Genomic DNA, 18,883 nt, shown 5'->3' with positions numbered 1-18,883 from the left:
ACCCTCAGCCTGGAGCCCAGCATTGGCTAACTGAGGAATGCAGCCACTCACAGACTTCAATACTGGCACACACACACACACACACACACACACACACACACACACACACACACACACACACAGAGATACAGAGACAGTTAGAGAGAGAGAGAGAGAGAGAGAGAGAGAGGGAGAGAGAGAGAGAGAGAGAGAGAGAGAGAGAGAGAGTTTCCAACGTTGTGCCTCTGATTTAAACACACTGGGCCTTTAAGACTGATATATGAAAATGAGCTCTGTTCTGATTGGCTGGCTCTCGAGCTGAAACACTCCTGAGAGCAGCAGTATGATCTGGCGGGGTTAAACTGTGTTACGCTGAATACGCGGCAATGTGTAATTCTGGTGGTTCTCATGACATCTGAGAAATTAATATTCAGAAATAAATCGTATTAATTTTGTTTATTGTTATTATTATTATTATTATACTTCATTATTATTAATAATCAAAGTACCAATAATAATAGACAAATGCAGTAAGTGCAATCATTTGCAACGTTAAATGAATTTAAAGAGCATTTTAATGAATAAGAGTTTATTGTATTATTATTGTTATTGTTGTTGTTGGTGGTGGTGGTGGTGGTGTTGGTGGGTAGGGTCAGTGTGAGTGGGCTGAAGGACTGAGTGGACAGTAAAGTGTGCTCTGTCGGCTGAATGTAGGTCATGCTTTAACGTTAGCACTCCTCGGAGGGAGGGAGGAAAGGAGGGAGGGCGGGCGAGCGAGTGAGCGAGCGAGCAAGGGAGGGAGAAGGGGATTGGTTAATAGAAAACAGATCAACGTCTACACTCAGAAACGTCCACGTGCTGACCAGAGACTAACAGACCTTCAGCTTAGCTGACACAGATGTGCAACTGCACACACACACACACACAGCTTGTCTAGTCCCTGTAGAGAAGAAGTACTGCCAATAGAATAGGACTCTCTGGAGCAGATCAACATCATGACCCTATTGGCTCCATGCTGCCTAATAATGCCAGGCGTGGGCTAGAGGGGTATAAAGCCCCCCAGCATTGAGGAGCTGTGGAGCAGTGGAGGAGCTGTGTTCTCTGGAATGATGGTGGTGGAGCTCCATCCATAGAACACTGTGAGAACGTGCAGGTGTTATTTAGTGAAACAAACTGAAATGAAATGAAAGCTTCACTGAAACCCAAACTCTGGGACGGACCTCAGTGAAAACAGCCCAAAACAAAAGACTGTCCGATGAACGTTCCAACTGCTGCGTCGTTCCGAATTCTCCCCAGAACTGAGCCAAAGGGCAGCGTAGGGCCCAGAGGGCGTCACCTTGGGGTGCATTCCAAACTGACCTGGAATTCAGGCTCTGCAGACGCACGGCCGACCCCGGCTGGCGAGATGAGCACCGCAGGTGGACGCTCTTTCAGAAAACAAACGGGCGCTGGTACACTGTCACAACACTTTCAGGCCTCCCATCCGCAAAGCCCCCGGCCCCCGAGGCATGGGGCCCTCCGAATTCCACAGGGACGGAGGGTCGTGGTGGGTCGCCCCCAGCTTTCTCCGGCCAGAGTGCCTCAGTAATTACTCCAGCCCGGCAGTCCGATGAAGGCCTCGGATTGTGTGGGGATTTTTTGCCCCTCTTTGAAAAGGGGGCGTCCCGCTAAGCTCGGGAGAGGGGGTCTGTACGGAGGGTCTCAGATTGGAGCAGTTAGTGAAAAATCAAACATGCTTAACTTTTTACTACAGAACCAATCAGAGCGAGACGTAGAGATGCATCAATACCCCCATCATTATACTTCGTCTGATACAGAGGTCCGACCCGGAAGAATCGGACGACCCTGATCTCTAAAGGAAGGGTAAAGGGTAAAGGAAGGGTTCTGTGTCACACATGAAATATGATGATCCTGACAGAACGATTTTCCCGCCTGAATAAACTTTCAGAACCATAAAAAAAACCCCAAAAACCCAGCAGAACCGATTACAGGGAAGAGCGAAGCGCCCCTGAGCCAACACTCCAGCAAGCCTGAAACCCACGGCCCCTAAAACAGGGTTCCTCAAAGGTTCTTTGGTTTGGATTATTAGGCAGTTCTTTGCTTGGTTAAACGGTTCTACACAGATTCATGTTTCTGGATCGGCTAAATTTGGATCCTTAAATGGTTCTCTGATTGATTAGAGATCTTCAGGGGTTCTTCAGTTTATATAGACTGGTTATTTGCATTGGTTCTATGTCGCACTGTAAAGGGTTCCACTGTTGTTGGAAGTCAGAGGGCTCTTTGAATTCGTTAATATGATGTTTTAGTTCTCTACAGTCAGAGAGGCGTAACGTCCCCTCTGGAGGGTCCGGGCTGAATGGCCGGTTTTTTAAATAAGAAAAGAGTGTAGACTGTGAAAGAACCCCTGTTCAGTACTAAATAGAACCGAGTTCTGTAGATACTGATCAGTGTCTGTGGAAATCAACACAGGCTTACTTACAGATCGCCCCAGAGCGCCCTCAGACCGCCCCAGAGCACCCTCAGAGCACCCTCAGACCGCCCCAGAGCGCCCTCAGACCGCCCCAGAGCGCCCTCAGACCGCCCCAGAGCGCCCTCAGATCGTCCCAGAGCGCCCTCAGACCGCCCCAGAGCGCCCTCAGATCGTCCCAGAGCGCCCTCAGATCGTCCCAGAGCACCCTCAGATCGCCCCAGAACACCCTCAGAGGAAAAACCCCTGAGAACATCCTGTTCAGTCTCGATGGTGCGAGAGCATGTTTGGGTGGATGTTTGGGTGGATTAAGGCGTTCATGTGATGTGAGAAACGTAAAGAGCAGCACAGGCTCAGCTGCGTTCAGAACGAGGGTAGATACCCTGTATTACCCCCAGCCCACCGTTACCTCCACGCCGTGATGGAGTCGCAGTATATGGTGCGAGACGTTCAGACGTGATCAGATGGTAACGTGGACCAGCTTCATCCAGACGGGAGTGGAGCTGAAGTTGTAGGTTCTCGCCGAGGTTTCACTGTGTTTATATTTACTCAGAACCAGAGGAACGGCAGCTCATTAGCCCTAATTATCCCCAGCTTAGTGGCTCAGTAATGAGATTAGGCTGGACGTTACTGGACTCTGGGTGTGTGTGTATATATGTTAGAATTGGAGCATTTCTGAGACTGCACTGTGCTTTGAAACAATGCTGGAGGTTTATAAACCATCAATGGAGCACCACCTACCAGACCATGCACAGGACGCTGCATACATGGTTGCTCTAGTACGTGGTGCTGCACAGATCTAGTACACAGTGTTCCATTTATGGTTCATTTAGTCTCACACTTCAAACCATCTTCAATCAGTATTCTGAATAATTACCTTGATCAAAAATCACATCAAATGTTTAGCCCCGGTGTGGGGGGAGGGGCTAAAAAGAACATTATTGATTATTAGTGATTATCAGGACATTCATGCTGCGGTCAGACGCGGTTCTCCACAGTCAGAGCAGCAAAACCGCCTGCCGTCAGAGACAGGACTTCTGCTCCTCGGTCTTCACAGGTTCGGACACTGCAGTCGCTCACTGTCCAGAGCAATATACAGCCCTGAGTGACCACTTATTTATTAATTCATTCATTCTCACTTCATTAGTTTGCAAACTTATAACCCAACCCCATCCCCACCCCCCCTGCACCTACACAATTAGGTCAGCCAATTAGAAAGGAGCTCATTTACATGTGTGAGTGTTAAAGGTAGAGTGTGTAACTGTAAGGGAGTACTGCTGGGTGTATAAACTCACACAGGAAGCTGATGTGTTGACGCTCGTCATGCATAAACTGATGAAATGCTGATTAGCATACCGCAGCTTCTGCTCGGCCCTGAACAACACGGTCACTGTGCGTCCGGTTTCTAGTGGTTATGAACATCGTCATCATCAGCAGAAGCGCAGTCGGACGCTGTAAACAGTTTCATTAGCGGCGCTGGGCTGTAATGGAGGAAAAACACAGCCAGGGCACGCTGAGTCACCGCTGCTACTGAGCGGCTCGCTCTCCAGCGCAGAAATCACAGGAAGACCCACGTTTTCACCATAAACACTGAATCTGCAGCACCTTCAGCCCTGCCAAACACAACACACCCCAAAACACCAACAACAACTACACACACGCCTCGCTACAACTGCCCCAAACACTGAACTAGTGCACCAATACCTCCTCCACTAAAACCAGTACTTCCAGTCTAAGCTTTTCACTAGAGGCTCTGGGATAGGAGATGCAGGTACAACAGCACTGGCAGTCTATTGTGAAAAATAGGCTGATCAAAGTAACGTTACTGCATCAGTGCCGAAACGCAAGGCCGCGATAGCTCAACGTTGGCAAAACGCAAGGCAGCGATAGCTCAACATTACCGAAACGCAAGGCAGCGATAGCTCAACATTACCGAAACGCAAGGCCGCGATAGCTCAACATTACCGAAACGCAAGGCCGCGATAGCTCAACATTACCGAAACGCAAGGCAGCGATAGCTCAACATTATCGAAACAAAAGGCCGCGATAGCTCAACATTACCGAAACAAAAGGCCGCGATAGCTCAACATTACCGAAACGCAAGGCCGCGATAGCTCAACATTACCGAAACGCAAGGCAGCGATAGCTCAACATTACCGAAACGCAAGGCAGCGATAGCTCAACATTACCGAAACGCAAGGCAGCGATAGCTCAACATTACCGAAACGCAAGGCAGCGATAGCTCAACATTACCGAAACGCAAGGCAGCGATAGCTCAACATTACCGAAACGCAAGGCAGCGATAGCTCAACATTACCGAAACGTGCGGTATGAACGATGAACGTCAGTGTAATATAGGTAATGCTAGTTCAACATCGGTGTAACTCTGGTAACGTTAATAGAAGATCTCAGTACTGCTGGTAGCGTTAGTGTAACGGCAGGATACCTCAGCGCTGCTGTATTCAGTCTGCTCAGGTCCTGAAAGCTCAGGGGATGGGGATTCTAATTGGACACTCCGGGTCTCTCATTTGTAAAATGTAACTTCAGAGAAACGAAGGCCGGAGGGCGTGTAAACACTCTGCGCATGTCTGCTGGGCTTTACTGGATGTCTGGGATGTCTGGGATGTCTGGGATTCCAGGGGAAGGGCCTGAACTGCTGGAGATTAGCTTTCAGTACAAAGGACAGGAGCTGTGGGCTGGGACGCATAACTCAGAGCAGAACATTGACCCAGGGGCCAAACCGCTGTCCTAACAGAACCTCACATCTCCGCTTGCTTTTCTTTACCTTCTGAAAACAGCAGCTGCTCTTCACACCTTCTGAACGCTACATGATCACCACAAACATCAATCAGACATTAAAAACCTGCAGAAAGGGTTTCCTTATGAAGACCCCATCTGTGATCAGGAGCAGACCCTAGTCTGAAGCTCTAATAATAAAAGCTTATAAAAGCTCACAGAAAGACGCTGCCTGATGCCTGAGACACTGTTCTACCGGAGTTCTGAGAAGAGCTCGGCTCTAGAACCTGCTTTTAAAATCAGATCATTACAATGGTGGAGGGATACATGCTGCCTTTAGGGTGTAGTGCAGCTACAGAAAGTAGTCCCTAAAGAAAACTGCATTAGTTCAGATTCTGTATTCACTATTTAACCATCATCATCATCATCATTCATATAAAACTCAGAAGACTCGTGTAGCTGCACTGGTGGGTTTGGGTAGGAGATAAATTATGGGCTGTATCGGTGAACCTCAGCTCTGATTGGTTGATCTCATTCTCTGCAAACTATCCATTAATAATAGAAGGGCTTTAATCTGCAGGGTGTGTTTAGGACGGAGGGAGGACTCTAACACACGCGTCTGATCATTTCAGCAGCTTAACGGTCAGCACAGCTGGACTACCTCTCCTGATGGACCTGCTACTGAGGGTGGGAGAGGTCACTTTCTAATAGACTGTGGATTACAGAAACCACTGCATAGTGCATCACACACAATCAGACCGCAAACAACGTGATGGATTATGGGTATTACCTAGCTGTTTAGTGCATGTCGTTTGTACACTAGCTACATATTGCAGTGCATTGTGGGATTGTTACAGGGCACTGAAAACGGCGAAACCCCAAAGTAGTGCAACATAAAGTGGCACAGTTCCAGGTGAAGTGCAATACAGGATAGCCAATCAGAACAGAGATCATTTACATATAGTAGTCTGTTTAATTCTGAGGGATTACGAGTGTTTGGAAATTGACTGTATAAAAAGGAATTATGGAATTATGATGGTTTATGGTTGTTAAAATGATACAAAACTGAAACTCTGAAAGAAAAATATTTAATATAATACTAATCTAATACCACACACTGTAATACTACTATACACTGTACTATTCTGCATTACAGCATGACGTATACTATACTGCAATATAGCATATTACACTGTACTCTACTGTACTATAATGTCCTGCTCTATACTACTACACAATATAATAAATGCAGGATAGAAGCTCTGTGGATGAGAGCAGCCGTAATTCAGCCTGAAGCTCAGATGAATCACTAGAAAGGCCTCAAACACAAGATTAAGACTAACTCAGCTTAAAACTGAAGAATTATCAATGAAGGATCCTAAAACTAAAGCCTCATTAAATCAGTATACACACACACACACACTACAAAGCACTGACTGAGACTAATCTATAATACGATATAATAACTTTAACACGGCCCTTTAACAGGCTCTCTCTCTGTGTGTGTGTGTGTGTGTGTGTGTGTGTGTGTGTGTGTTTGGGGCGAAGCGAGTGATTCATCCAGCAGGTTTACAAACACATGTTGGGTTATTAGGAGGAAATGCAGCGTGTAATCGGCCCATTTACCCTATGGGGCTTCAGAGACCGACTCACTCCTAACATCCACCAGGCCTCGGAAATGCCACGGCCGAACAGAGACCACAGTGCTACTGCGCACTGAACACAGCTCCGTTTACAACCCAACACACACACACTCTCTATGGACTAAAGTATTGGGACACCTGCTCATTCAAAAAGAGCTTATCTTGCTTTTGATTGCTGCTACCGTCCAGCTTGCAGTTAGATTCTGGAGCAAAATTGCTGTGAGGATATGACTGCATGCATAACTGGCAAGTTCATGATGTTGATCTGCTCCAGAGAGTCCTTTACTATTGGCAGTACTTCTTCTCTACAGGGACTAGACAAGCTGTGTGTGTGCGCATTTGCACATCTGTATCAGCAAAGGGTGCAGCTTAAAAGTAGCTAAATGCTGAATTAGAAGGGGCGTCCACAAACATTTGGACATGCAGTGTATTTGGGAACGCTGGTAGGAAGATGAGAGGTAAGACAGGTAAGCCACACCCATCTCCCAGATTGGGAAGAGTGCAGAGCAGCACAGATGCAGCCCTGAGAGAGTGATGGGAGCGTTAATCAGACGCGTTTGATCCTGTGTGTGTGTGTGTGTGTGTGTGTGTGTGTGTGAGAGGGTTCTGGAGAGTTGGAGGCTCATTGATCGGGCTGTGCGGTTGAACAGAGCGCTAGCTGCCCTCAGGGCCGATGCAGTTGTGGTTCAACACGTTTTAATGTGTTCTGAGCGCTCGGCTTTCAGCCCTCATCGACCGGCCGCTCCCACAGCGCCCATCCTAAACGGGTCGGGCTTTTAATGTAATCCACGGCTTTCATCAGAACATTTATTAGGGGCACTAATCCCCCACTGAGCAGCACGTCAACTGCTTCCATAACAGCGGCTGCGGGTCAGAACCGAGCCACAACAATACACACATTACTAATATCATCATAATCGCGTTTCATTCAAAGGGCTGAACTTGGCTGTGCTTGTCGAGACTCCTCCTCTTAGCTGTGATTGCTTCGAGACTCCTCCCCCTGACTGCAATCAGTCCTAATCACTGCCAGTTTTGTCCTCAACTCCACCCCTGACTGTGATTGGCTCTAACTGCCACCTTGTCTGCTCAAGGCCTCGTTGACTCATTGTATTGGAGACTCTTACCCTTAACTTGTTCGTTCTGAGACTCCACCCCCTACGTGCAATTGGTCCCAATAGGCACTTCCCTTCATCTGAGACTTCAATCCATGACCGTGATTGGTCGCAACTGCACTGAAACTCCTCCCCCTGCCTGTGACTGGTCCTAATCACAACCTTGCTCCTTCTGAACGCCTCCCCATGTCTGTAATTGTCACCTTGTCTTTCCTGAGACTCCTCCCCCTGTATATGATTGGTTCTAATCAGTGCTTCGTTGCTTTGGAGACTCACTAGATCTGCCTAGAAAACAAAGACAAATCATTAAATGAAGCTAAAGCTCAAAGACTGCCTGATTAATCAGCCTAAAAACACAGAGATGCAGCTGTAATCGGCCTAAAGCTCGGATTAATCACTAGGAAGGCCTGAAGCGGCAGGAGTGATCAATAAATGCTCCCAAAACTAAAGCCTCGTTAAATCAGCCGGACACTCAACACTAAAGCACTGCGGTTCTGAGAGTGTGGAACACAGTGGGAGTGAGGCTGGATGTCTGACGATGATTAAGTCGGTGTTAAAGAGCGCGTGTGAAGACCCCTCTCCTCTCAGCACGTTTATCAGAGCAGACCCCTGGAGAGCAGCACGTGTCCCCGGCTTTCGGAGAAAACGGACACATCCTCTCCCAGCTGGACGGCGTCCAATTTGTTTACGATATATATTTCAGCAAGCGTCCGGCCCGGCGGCTGGACTTCCTGTCTCAGCGCGGTGTCCGAGAGCCCGTCCCAGAGGGTCCATTCATAACGTCCGAGAGGGAAGCGCTCCACAATGACAGGAAACAATTGGGCTGAGGGTTGTGTGAACTGGTTCTGCAGCCATTGTTCCACATGGAGATCCGATCGGCGCCAGAGCTTCCTCTATAGCCCATCAGCCACAGAGTGGCCGGAGCGCCGGAAACTCCCGCAGAAAATAAACCTCCGCTCCCGATTCCGATCTGGTCCGAAACCCAGTGCTGAGAGAGGGGTTTGAGATCGAGAACCTGGACTATAAACAGGGCCAACAGTCTCGGACACACGGCTGATCTTCTGAAGGCTTCCTACACTTCCACCTTAAATGGGGCAGCATTACAAATCCAATGTTTAATATGAATATCCATGAAAATCCATATTTAAAATCTCCATTCCTCCTTAAATGTGGCGATGGTCTATTGGAATTTTAGTTCCAACCTTAAAGGAGTGGCATTCAGTTTTAATTTTCTACCAATTTGCCATCATTCATGTTCAAATTCTTTATTCCACCTTAAAATGCACAGCAATCTTAATCTTGCACAAGGTTGTAGCCTTTTATTTACATTTTAAATTCCACCTTAAATGTAAGCTCTGCGTTAAATGGGGCAGCGTTTGTATTCGAACGCTCTGTTCCACCTTAATTGGGGTTGTATTCTTATTAGAGCTTATGAATGTAGTTAAAATACGGTCTCATGTTATGTGAACGTTCTGTTCCACCTTAAACGCGGCAGTGAAGGAGCTCCTTATCAGCACAGCCCCGATAACTGCACTAACGCCACAGCTCTCCTCACCCAGCAGCTCAGAGACACGGCAGCTCCCCAACCCAAACAGCTCCGAGTGATGAACGCCCCGTCAAACCTGACCCTTACAGCCCGACCTGACGGAGGACGACCGGAGCGTATCTGGAGGAAGAAGGAAGAAGGAAAAAGACTCCCCGTCGTCAAGGTCTCACACACACACACACACACACACACACACACACACACACACACACACACACCCCATTAAAAATAAACCAGCCTCTAACGTACTTCCTTACTGGCCTCAGTCCAAACTACACGCTCAATATTAATAACTCTAAATGTAGGTATTGTGATGTACACTGAGGAGGCGGAGCTACAGTCTCATTAGGGTGAATAAAGGTGGAGCTACAGTCTCATAAGTAGCTATAAAAGCACATGATCGTGGGCGGAGCCTTTGAGAGGGTAATTATGTAAACAAGGCTACCGCAAACCACAGTTGTGAGGCTTATTAAAAATATCCACGCAATGTGAGCCAAACACACGCCTGCGGTTTTGCGTCTGATGATTCAGAGTGTGTGTGTGTGTGTGTGAGTGTGTGTGAGTGAGTGAGTGTGTGTGTGTGTGTGTGTGTGTGTGTGTGTGTGTGTGTGTGTGTGTGTGTGAGAGAGTGTGTGTATAATCTCCTCTGAGAAAAGATAATGAGGATCATTTTTTAACGTGTGTGTGCAGCAGAGTGTGTTTAGGGAGATCCTTGCTAACACACTGCTGGCTCCCGGCCGCAACACAAACTTCAGCCTGGATCCAACACACACTCCACACACACTCCAACCTGTGGACAGAGCTGACTCACTGGGGCCTGGTCCAAATACATTAAGGGAGAACACAGAAGCGTGTGTGTGTGTGTGTGTGTGTGTGTGTGTGTGTGTGTTTCTGTAATACTGCACTCAAAACACAAGGCTAATGTTGGTAGAGTTAGAATTGTGAGCTCAACTTATATCATCTGTGGGGGTCATAACCCTAACCCTACAATTAAACAGCCTTTAAGACTGGTATATGTAAATGAGCTCTGCCCTTATAGGCTGTGTTGTCTTGCGCCTCATTCTAAAAGCTGTCCTGACTGAAATACTGAAATAAATAATTAGAGTGAATTTACAGTGCCAAACTGCTGCAGGCTGAACGGGTGGAGCTAAACTGCTGCAGGCTGAACGGGTGGAGCTAAACTGCTGCAGGCTGAACGGGTGGGGCTACACAGCTGCAGGCTGAACGGGTGGAGCTAAACTGCTGCAGGCTGAATGGGTGGGGCTAAACTGCTGCAGGCTGAACGGGTGGAGCTAAACTGCTGCAGGCTGAACGGGTGGAGCTAAACTGCTGCAGGCTGAACGGGTGGAGCTAAACTGCTGCAGGCTGAACGGGTGGAGCTAAACTGCTGCAGGCTGAACAGGAAGGCTCAAAATCTGTAGGCTAAATAAGCAGAGCTAAAAGGGGGAAAAGTGTAAATCAGTCATGGCCAACCGAAGGCTGAATGCAATCAAATAAGAGTAGAGGCAGTTACTGCAGTAAAGGGAGACACAAGCCTGGCTAATAACCCTTGCTTTCAGGAGGAATGGTGGAGCAGAAGCAGGTGTCCACATACTTTTGGCTACATCGGTCACTCGTGGCCTGCAGAAGGGAAGTGAAGAAATCTTGGGCAGAAAAGAAACGCCAACGTTTCGCAAACTATTTCCCCCCTCAGCCTCCAGTCTCTCTCCCTCTCTCTCTCTCTTGTTCCTTCATCCCTCGCTCGCCCTCCTCGTTGGATGCAGCTGCTGTTGACTTGGCCGCCCTCACTAACCTCCTTCTCAGCCGGTGGAGGAGCGTCTCCCCTACACCCGGCAGCACCACCTCCACTTAAAGGGCCTCATTTGTAATGTTTACATATATATCTGCTGTATATTCACATACTCGCATCTTCAGCCTGCAGTTTGTCCCCGCCTACTTCCTCTCAAGTTATAAGAAGTGTATGAGCTCGGGTTGCATAGCCAATCAGAACACAGTCGATTTACATATATCGGTCTTAGAGCAAAACTATACATCAGTTCCACCAATATCAGCAGCTTCAGGATCATGCTGATGCACCACTAACTGGAACAGGGAGAAGGGCGTCTCCATCACTCTCACTCCGGGCTGGAGCGCTGCTGCTACTGCACTATGGAGGTTTGGTGGTGGAGCTGCAGGAGGAGAACCTCTCTCCAGAACTGCTGCTGTGTAACGCTGCAGAACCCATAGAGTCATATTAGTGTAAAACCCTGTAGTATTACTTTACCGCCTCCGCCCACATGCTGCTCCACCTTCAGATCAAGCTTCTGGATCCCTCAGCTTGTCCAGAAATGTGTGTACCGTGTGGCTCAAAGAGTGAATGACACTTTCCGACTGTAGGGGGAGCCCAGGAGCAAGAAAGGCCAATTTTCATTAGTGTTGCCATTACCAGCCCAGGTAAAGGAGGAGGTTGGTCATGAAAAATAAAATAATAAATAAATAAATAAGCAAACAAAACAAACCAACCCACACAAACACCCTAGCATATGAGCCCCTAAATAGAGTGTAAGCTACTTTCCCCATATATCCATATGGTGCATCCTCAGTGAGCATTTGTGTGCATGCCAGAAGATTAGAGCTCCACTGTAAAGCTCATCAACCCAACACCACCTGTATAATCTGTAATTAGGAATAACAGAGGTGTAATAAACACTGTCAGAGTCTAAGCCTCCTCTTATAACCCACACAAACAGCCTTTTTGACGCAGAACCCAAAAAAAAAAAAAAGAAAAAAAAAGTGCTGCTGTTAAAGTGCCGCACCGTCCTCGACATCAGCGCAGAGGAGGTGCAGAGGGTTTAGACTGAAACTGGGTTAAATCCAACAGGCTTAGTTCACGTCTGCCTAATCAAACCAGCTGCTAAATACACACCAACACCACCAACACTCGCCACCCTCTCCGTATCCCCCTGATTCAGATCTGACCCATCGAGGCGTGGACTCCACAAGACCTAAGGAGGTGTACTGTTGTGGTGTCTGGAGCACCAAGACTAACCTTAGCAGCAGGTCCTTTAAGAAGTCCTGTAAGGTGTGAGGTGGGCGGGGCCTACATGAGCATCAGTGAGCCCTGGGTGCCCATGACCCTGTCACCGGTTCACCGGTTGTCCTTCCTTCCTTCCTTCCTTGGAGCACTTTTGGTAGGTACCGACCACTCCAAAAGACCAGCATGATGTTTTGGAGATGTTCTGACCCAGTCATTGTCTAGAACATCACAGTCTGGGACCTGACTGCTCACCTGCTACCTAATAGATCCACTGGATCCAGATCATCAGTGTTCTTCACTTCACCTGGCAGTGGTTTTAATGTTGTGGCTGATCAGGGTGTATACACACAGTAATCAGCCCCAGATGGTCAGCAGCGTCGGATATACTCAGAATATTGGACTGCATTCCCAACAAAACCCGTCTCACCCTCTCTGTGATCTGGATCAGGATCTGTGCTTCAAAGCTCATTTCCTGCTTTCAGTTTAGCAAACTCAGCACAGATTGTACACACACACACACACACACACACATATAAATATAACCGTTGGTCACCAAAATATTAAGATATACTCTATAGCCCCTACAGGACGGGAAGAGGATTAGCGGTTTAGCGTAAGCATGAGGGCTCGGGGGCTCTGCACCGTCCCGCCAAATTCTCCAGCCGTCAGTGTGAAACCAGTGGGCTCGTGTTTTCACAGCAAATCATCCTCCTCCTCCTCCTCCTCCTCCTGCAGCAGCCATGCACTTTTTACTGCCGCGACCGACGACGGGACATGTGTGATCGATCAGGCAGAATCCAACACACACTTAGGCAAACACACACACACACACACACACAGATATTGCATCATGTTCTGGGACACGGTTCAAGCCGTGCTACAGAAATGGAGCAGTGTTTTAAACGTCACCCTGAAAAGAACAACCAGCTTAAAGAGCAGATCAAGGTTTGGATCCACCTGCCTGAGAGAAACACGAGTCATCTTAAGGTTTCTGACTCTTTCCTGAATAAATATAAATATAAGCAGAGAAGGAGAGGTTTTAATGTGCATGTTCTCTGGTTCTGCTGGAAAAGCATTCCAGGGTTCACATTATCCAATTAATCGCACCCGAATCCCATCAGAATCTGTTTTGTTCACAATGAAGGCAGACATGCATCACTCACCCTGACCGATATGAAACTCTGAGGTCTTTAGAGTGTTCATATGATCCACACGCTCATTCTGACAGACTGTAATACACTACAGGAAGCGTAGGGGGCGCTCTATAATGCTCTATAATGTTCAAATGATCCACACGCTCATTCTGACAGACTGTAATACACTACAGGAGGCGTAGGGGGCGCTCTAGAATGTTCATATGATCCACACGCTCATTCTGACAGACTGTAATACACTACAGGAAGCGTAGGGGGCGCTCTATAATGCTCTATAATGTTCATATGATCCACACGCTCTTTCTGACAGACTGTAATACACTACAGGAAGCGTAGGGGGAGCTCTATAATGTTCATATGATCCACACGCTCATTCTGACAGACTGTAATACACTACAGGAAGCGTAGGGGGCGCTCTATAATGCTCTATAATGTTCATATGATCCACACGCTCATTCTGACAGACTGTAATACACTACAGGAAGCGTAGGAGGCGCTCTATAATGCTCTATAATGTTCATATGATCCACACGCTCATTCTGACAGACTGTAATACACTACAGGAAGCGTAGGGGGCGCTCTATAATGCTCTATAATGTTCATATGATCCACACGCTCATTCTGACAGACTGTAATACACTACAGGAAGCGTAGGAGGCGCTCTATAATGCTCTATAATGTTCATATGATCCACACACTCATTCTGACAGACTGTAATACACTACAGGAAGCGTAGGGGGCGCTCTATAATGCTCTATAATGTTCATATGATCCACACGCTCTTTCTGACAGACTGTAATACACTACAGGAAGCGTAGGGGGCGCTCTATAATGCTCTATAATATTCATATGATCCACACACTCGTTCTGACAGACTGTAATACACTACAGGAAGCGTAGGGGGCGCTCTATAATGCTCTATAATGTTCATATGATCCACACGCTCATTCTGACAGACTGTAATACACTACAGGAAGCGTAGGGGGCGCTCTATAATGCTCTGTAATGTTCATATGATCCACACGCTCACTCTGACAGACTGTAATACACTACAGGAAGCATAGGAGGCGCTCTATAATGCTCTATAATGTTCATATGATCCACACGCTCATTCTGACAGACTGTAATACACTACAGGAAGCGTAGGGGGCGCTCTATAATGCTCTATAATGTTCATATGATCCACACGCTCATTCTGACAGACTGTAATACACTACAGGAAGCGTAGGAGGCGCTCTATAATGCTCTATAATGTTCATATGATCCACACGCTCATTCTGACAGACTGTAATACACTACAGGAAGCGTAGGGGGAGCTCTATAATGCTCTATAATGATCATATGATCCACACGCTCATTCTGACAGACTGTAATACACTACAGGAAGCGTAGGGGGCGCTCTATAATGCTCTATAATGTTCATATGATCCACACGCTCATTCTAACAGACTGTAATACACTACAGGAAGCGTAGGGGGCGCTCTATAATGTTCATATGATCCACACACTCATTCTGACAGACTGTAATACTCTACAGGAAGCGTAGGGGGCGCTCTATAATGCTCTGTAATGTTCATATGATCCACACGCTCATTCTAACAGACTGTAATACACTACAGGAAGCGTAGGGGGCGCTCTATAATGTTCATATGATCCACACACTCATTCTGACAGACTGTAATACTCTACAGGAAGCGTAGGGGGCGCTCTATAATGCTCTGTAATGTTCATATGATCCACACGCTCATTCTAACAGACTGTAATACTCTACAGGAAGCGTAGGGGGCGCTCTATAATGCTCTATAATGTTCATATGATCCACACGCTCATTCTGACAGACTGTAATACACTACAGGAAGCGTAGGGGGCGCTCTATAATGCTCTATAATGTTCATATGATCCACACGCTCATTCTGACAGACTGTAATACACTACAGGAAGCGTAGGGGGCGATATGTTTCTACTGTTTTATATAAAAAGCTTTAGATGTGGTGCGTTCAGTCTTTAGACAGGATAAAACACTCTGAACCTGCGCAGTGATGTTGAGGTCTATTACTCACTTCTCTGGCAGTGCTTCTGCGTCCAGCAGCGCTCGCTGAAGTGCCCGTTGATGGTGGTCTGAGGGCAGGTTGTCTTGCCTTTAGCCATCCCGGGACAAACGTCTCCGCACTCTCCGTCGTTCTTATTGGCCACGATGTAGTTGTCCTCCACCGAGTCGAGGATCTTGGACCAGTCAAGGGTGGAGAGGTAGCAGAGGTCGGGGTTCTTCTCCACTCGCACAGCGCCGCGGGTGATGTTCATCAGGCTGTGCAGGCCGAGCTCCTTCAGCTGCAGCATCTCGAACAGTACCAGCGCGTAGTTGAAGAACAGGTTGTTCCCCCGGATCACCGTCAGGTTCGGGAAGAGACTGCTGAGGCTCTCCATGCCGTAGACGCGGAACAGCAGCAGGTAGTCCGTCACCACGGTCAGCTTGGGGAAAGTCAGGCCTCGGAAGTCCTCCGGCTTTGTGGTGAACATCAGCAGGATCTTCAGGTGGCCCTCGATTACTGTACAGTTCTCCAGCAATCGCAGGTTGGTCACATTGTTCCTGATGTCTTTACTCGGACAAACTGGAAAGAAAAAGCAGGACAAACAGTTAGGAGACGCTGCCAGTGGTCAACGTAGTTAACAACCCATCGATAAGGTCAGTTATGGATAAGCCAAAGGCAGTACTGGTCTCGGTATCAGCCATTTTAAGCCTGATCCTGTTCCGGTCCTTTGTTTTCACCGCTGTATTTTAGCAGAGCACCCTCTGGTGTCTACTAGGCACCATTAACATATTATTCCCAGCCAGCAGCAGGGAGGAGCGTTCTCAGAGTGGAACTATTTTACAGATGAATAAGAACCTGCTATCTGTGGTTCTACAGCTTTAGAAGTTTGATCCACACAGTCTTACAGACTGTAATACACTACAGGGGCAGTGGTGGCTCAGCGGTTAGAGCGCCGGGATATCGATAACAGGGTTGTGGGTTCGATTCCCGGGCTCGGCAAGCTGCCACTGTTGGGCCCTTGAGCAAGGCCCTTTACCCTCTCTGCTCCCCGGGCGCTGGAGTTGGCTGCCCACCGCTCTGGGTGTGTGTGTACTCACTGCCCCTAACACGTGTGTGTGTGTGTGTGAGTGTGTTCACTACCAGATGGGTTAAATGCGGAGGACACATTTCGCTGTACAGTGACGAATACGTGCACCTTTACCTTTACCTTTAGGAAGCGTAGGGGGCGCTCTATAATGCTCTATAATGATCATATGATCCACACGCTCATTCTGACAGACTGTGATACACTACAGGACGCGTAGGGGGCGCTCTATAATGCTCTATAATGTTCATATGATCCACACGCTCATTCTGACAGACTGTGATACACTACAGGAAGTGTAGGGGGCGCTCTATAATGTTCATATGATCCACACGCTCATTCTGACAGACTGTGATACACTACAGGACGCGTAGGGGGCGCTCTATAATGCTCTATAATGTTCATATGATCCACACGCTCATTCTGACAGACTGTGATACACTACAGGACGCGTAGGGGGCGCTCTATAATGCTCTATAATGTTCATATGATCCACACGCTCATTCTGACAGACTGTGATACACTACAGGAAGTGTAGGGGGCGCTCTATAATGCTCTATAATGATCATATGATCCACACGCTCATTCTGACAGACTGTAATACACTACAGGAAGCGTAGGGGGCGCTCTATAATGCTCTATAATGTTCATATGATCCACACGCTCATTCTGACAGACTGTAATACACTACAGGAAGCGTAGGGGGAGCTCTATAATGCTCTATAATGATCATATGATCCACACGCTCATTCTGACAGACTGTAATACACTACAGGAAGTGTAGGGGGCGCTCTATAATGCTCTATAATGATCATATGATCCACACGCTCATTCTGACAGACTGTAATACACTACAGGAAGCGTAGGGGGCGCTCTATAATGCTCTATAATGTTCATATGATCCACACGCTCATTCTGACAGACTGTAATACACTACAGGAAGCGTAGGGGGAGCTCTATAATGCTCTATAATGTTCATATGATCCACACGCTCATTCTGACAGACTGTAATACACTACAGGAAGCGTAGGGGGCGCTCTATAATGCTCATATGATCCATACGCTCATTCTGACAGACTGTAATACACTACAGGAAGTGTAGGGGGCGCTCTATAATGCTCTATAATGTTCATATGATCCACACGCTCTTTCTTACAGACTGTAATACACTACAGGAAGCGTAGGGGGCGCTCTATAATGATCATATGATCCACACGCTCATTCTGACAGACTGTAATACACTACAGGACGCGTAGGGGGCGCTCTATAATGCTCTATAATGTTCATATGATCCACACGCTCATTCTGACAGACTGTAATACTCTACAGGAAGCGTAGGGGGCGCTCTATAATGCTCTACAAACATGAGCACTTTGGGTGTTCTCTCACTCCGTCTGCTTGACAGATGTTTGTATTCCAGAATAAGAGTTTCATTGAAAACCTCGGATTTTGATCCTCTGGACATGTTTCATTACAACATCACTCTGAAATGAAATGAAGTAAACAGGAGAATGGTCCGGTTCCACATGTGCAGGGTTCTCTGAAGAGGCTAAACTGCTGCACAACCAGAAACCAGATGATGACGTTCAGCATAACAGCGCCATAAAAACTGTGAGGAGTCTTAATTCAACGCACTTCCAAAAACAAGGACACGTTCCAGAGAAGACGGAGGTAAAACCCAACCCCGAGCCGACCCCCCCCACAAACCCAACCCCGAGCCGACCCCCCCCAAACCCAAGCCAACCCATCACGAACCCAAGCCCGACCCGATCCTTCACCAACCCAAGCCAAGCAGACCCCTCAGTGGTGTCCAAACCTTTGAGGTCCAGTCTCAGTGTTACCCTAAATCAGCAACGTCAGACAAAAGCGCTGAAACTTTAAGGTGAGTGCAGATCTTAACCTCAGCGGGTTTTCCTCCGTTCTGCACCGGTTCCGGACCCGCCCCCTTTAACACCTGCGCTCCAAACCCCCTCCAGTCTTTACAGCGGGCAGGAATTACACGCCTGACTGCAGCGGAGAGACTACAGTTGGGGAACTGACACTCAACCGGTGGAGGATCTGATCAGCCGCAGGACGGAGGGGCAGAGTAACAGACGGACAGGTGGAGCCAAGACCG

At 47.7% G+C, this 18,883-nt stretch overlaps 1 protein-coding gene across 1 annotated transcript in view; it reads right to left on the bottom strand.

Annotated features, from left to right (window-relative positions):
* insra (insulin receptor a) overlaps nt 1-18,883 on the bottom strand; it is a 49,816-nt gene that overhangs the window by 18,889 nt on the left and 12,044 nt on the right. The window contains exon 2 of the mRNA XM_072688530.1: nt 15,714-16,262. Coding sequence (XP_072544631.1) covers nt 15,714-16,262 — 549 coding nt within the window. The remainder of the gene's footprint in view (nt 1-15,713; nt 16,263-18,883) is intronic.

This window comes from Salminus brasiliensis, chromosome 9 (assembly GCF_030463535.1).
Source record: "Salminus brasiliensis chromosome 9, fSalBra1.hap2, whole genome shotgun sequence".
NCBI classification, from domain to species: Eukaryota; Metazoa; Chordata; class Actinopteri; order Characiformes; family Bryconidae; genus Salminus; species Salminus brasiliensis.
Note: the sequence above shows the minus strand (reverse complement) of the source record. Positions and strands in the feature narration are given on the sequence as shown.